We start from the raw sequence: 2524 nt of genomic DNA, 5'->3' as shown, positions 1-2524 counted from the left end.
GCCAGTCAGTACGAAGTCGGGGGGGGGAGGCGAGGAAAGAGAAAGAAGAATTCAAGTCGGCTTTCTTACGTAGAAAAAGGTATGAACGCAGTCAGTGCAAGGAAGGTGCCGGGGCCGGACTTGGTGGGGAGCGGGTCTTTCTCCCCTCCCCACCCCACCTCCACTTCAGGTCTGGTTTCCCCTCTGTCTCCGGGTTGGGGTCGGCGACCTGGGTCCCACAAGAAAGAAACCGCGAAGCCTTGGCGAGGCCGTGCGCCCCTTCGGGTATTTACAACTTCTCTCCGGAGGCGAGCGAACGAGGAGGGCGCGGGAGAGAAGAACAATCCACAGGGGCTCGCACGCCCCCCAACCCACCGCTTTCTTCCTTGTTCTCGAGGGGTGGGACGGGGGCTCCCCCAGCTCCGTCCGCGCCGTCGTGCCCGCGGCTTCACATGAAGAAGTCGGCGGAGGGCGGCTTGCCCGGCGCGGGTCCCCCCTGGGCGGGCGACGGGTCCCTGGCGGCGGCGGCGGCGAAGGTGCGCCCGGCCAGCTTCTCGTACTTCTCCTTGTAAAGGTCCCGCTCCTTGGCGAGGCGGGAGACCTCCTGCTTGAGCTGCTCCACCTGGCCCTGCAGCTGGCACTTCTCGTTCTCCAAGATGTGCCGCTGCTGGACGCGCTTGTAGCGGCACGACTGCGCGTACCCGCGGTTCTTGAGGGTCCGCCGCTTCTGCTTGAGGCGGATCACCTCCTCCTTGCTGAAGCCGCGCAGCTGCCGGTTCAGCTCGCGCACCGACATGGACACCAGCTGGTCGTCGGAGAAGCGGTCTTCCAGGCGCAGGTGGTGGTGATGGGGGTGGTGCCCGGCCCCGGGGTGGTGGTGGTGGTGCCCCGGGTGGTGGTGGTGAGGGTGGTGGTGGCCCGACGGGGCCAACTCCTCGCCGGGGAACGGCTGGCCCCCCCGGAAGCCCTCGTAGCCGCCCTGGTGGTGGTGATGGTGGTGGTGGTGTCCGATGAGCGCCTCGACGGCGTCCTCGGGCGTCAGGTTCAGCGCCTCGGGGTTCAGGTGGTGCTGGTAGTTGGACATCCAGTAGAGATCTTCCAGTTGGGCCTTGCCCGACGCCCCTCCGGGGTTGCCTCCGCCGCCGCCCCCGCCGCCCCCGCCTCCCGGGTGGGCGAGGCCCGTCGGCGGCTGCCCTCCGGGGCTGGGCGCGCAGAAGCTGGGCGACGACGGCACGGATGAGCAGGGCGTGCTGATGGGCGTCGAGGAGAGCGAGCCCGGCGGCGGCAGGCGGTGGCAGAAGCGCTCCGCCTCGGCCGGCTCCTTCTTCACCTCGAACTTCATCAGGTCGAAGTCGTTGACGTATTCGATGGCCAGCGGGCTGGTGGGCAAGTCCGCCGCGCTCATGGCCAGCTCCGACGCCATCTCACCGCATAGAGGGCCACCCAGGCCGCCGCCGCCGCCGCGTGCCCCGGCCCCCGACGACGCCCGCCGCCCGGTCTCCGCTCAGGCCCCCTTCCGACGGCGGCCGGAGAGGAGAAGCTTGGAGAGGCAGGAAAAGTTGCTGCTCCCGATCTCAGTGGAGGAGAGTTTGCGAGGAAGGAGAGAGGAAAAGAGAGAGAGAAAGAGGAAAAGGGAAAAGAAGCGGCTTTTGCTGGCGAGGGCGAAGGAGGCGTCGTCGGGGAAAGTTGCCCTCACTCCAAAAAGTCCATGGGGCCAGGAGGGGGGCGCGCCGCGGGGAGGAGGCGGTGCAGGGAGGGCGGTGGTCGTCCTGCGGGCTCCGGGCAGCCCCCCTCCAGCCTGGCCTCGCTGCTCAGCTGCAACGCCGGGCGCGCTTCCCTGCCTCTGCCCGGCTGCTTCTCCGCCGACGCTCCGGGGTCCAGGCAGCAAAGCAGCAGCAGCAGGAGAGGCGGCTATGCCAAGCGGCCAGCGCCCCCCTCCCGGCACTTTTCCTGCCCCCCCCCCCGCAAGTGGGGGGCGTCCTGGAATTGCACGAGGCGCGCGTCCCCTCCTCCTGCCCGCTTTGCAAGGCGGCGGCGGCGACGGGCGCGCGAGGGTCCCGAGCGCTGCTCCTCCTGCTGCCGCCCCCTCGGCCGCCTCCCCCCCTTGGCGAGTAACTGAAGTGCTGAATGGAGCATTCTTCCTTTTATAGGGAGAGGCGCCAGGCCCCGCCCGCCAAGGCGGGGGCAGCCTCCTCCCCGCCTATAACGAGCCGGGGCTGGCGGGGCAATTTGCCTATCCCTATAGCAACCCCCGGGCCCAGCTGTCAGTCTCTGGCGGGAACAGCTGGAAGCCAAGGAGGGGGAGGAGGGGGGAAGGGGAAGGGGAGGGGGGAGAGAGTGGGAAGCTCCCTCTAGTGGCCGCGCCGGGGAAAAGCAGCCCCGGGGTCCTTCTTGGGGGGACAAGCGCCCCGGGGAAGGTTGGGGGGGGAGGCGCGCCTCGGATGACCCAGGGAGTCTGGGGACAGTTGCCAACTTCTGGCTCTGAAAGCACAAGGGCGCCCGGGGGAAGGGAAACGAAAGCTACTTTGCGCAGTGGAGGAGGAGA

At 68.8% G+C, this 2524-nt stretch overlaps 1 protein-coding gene across 1 annotated transcript; it reads right to left on the bottom strand.

The window, feature by feature from the left end:
- Positions 1–369: 369 nt before the first annotated feature.
- Positions 370–1825, bottom strand: MAFA (MAF bZIP transcription factor A). The gene has a single exon (XM_033155959.1). It carries the CDS (start codon positions 1400–1402, stop codon positions 428–430), a length of 975 nt encoding a protein of 324 aa, XP_033011850.1. The 5' UTR covers positions 1403–1825; the 3' UTR covers positions 370–427.
- Positions 1826–2524: the final 699 nt, after the last annotated feature.

Source organism: Lacerta agilis, chromosome 7 (genome assembly GCF_009819535.1).
Source record: "Lacerta agilis isolate rLacAgi1 chromosome 7, rLacAgi1.pri, whole genome shotgun sequence".
NCBI classification, from domain to species: Eukaryota; Metazoa; Chordata; class Lepidosauria; order Squamata; family Lacertidae; genus Lacerta; species Lacerta agilis.
Note: the sequence above shows the minus strand (reverse complement) of the source record. Positions and strands in the feature narration are given on the sequence as shown.

Coding starts and splice junctions, on each gene's coding strand:
- MAFA (XM_033155959.1), bottom strand. CDS start 1,402: ATGGCGTCGGAGCTGGCCATGAGCGCGGCGGACTTGCCCACCAGCCCG.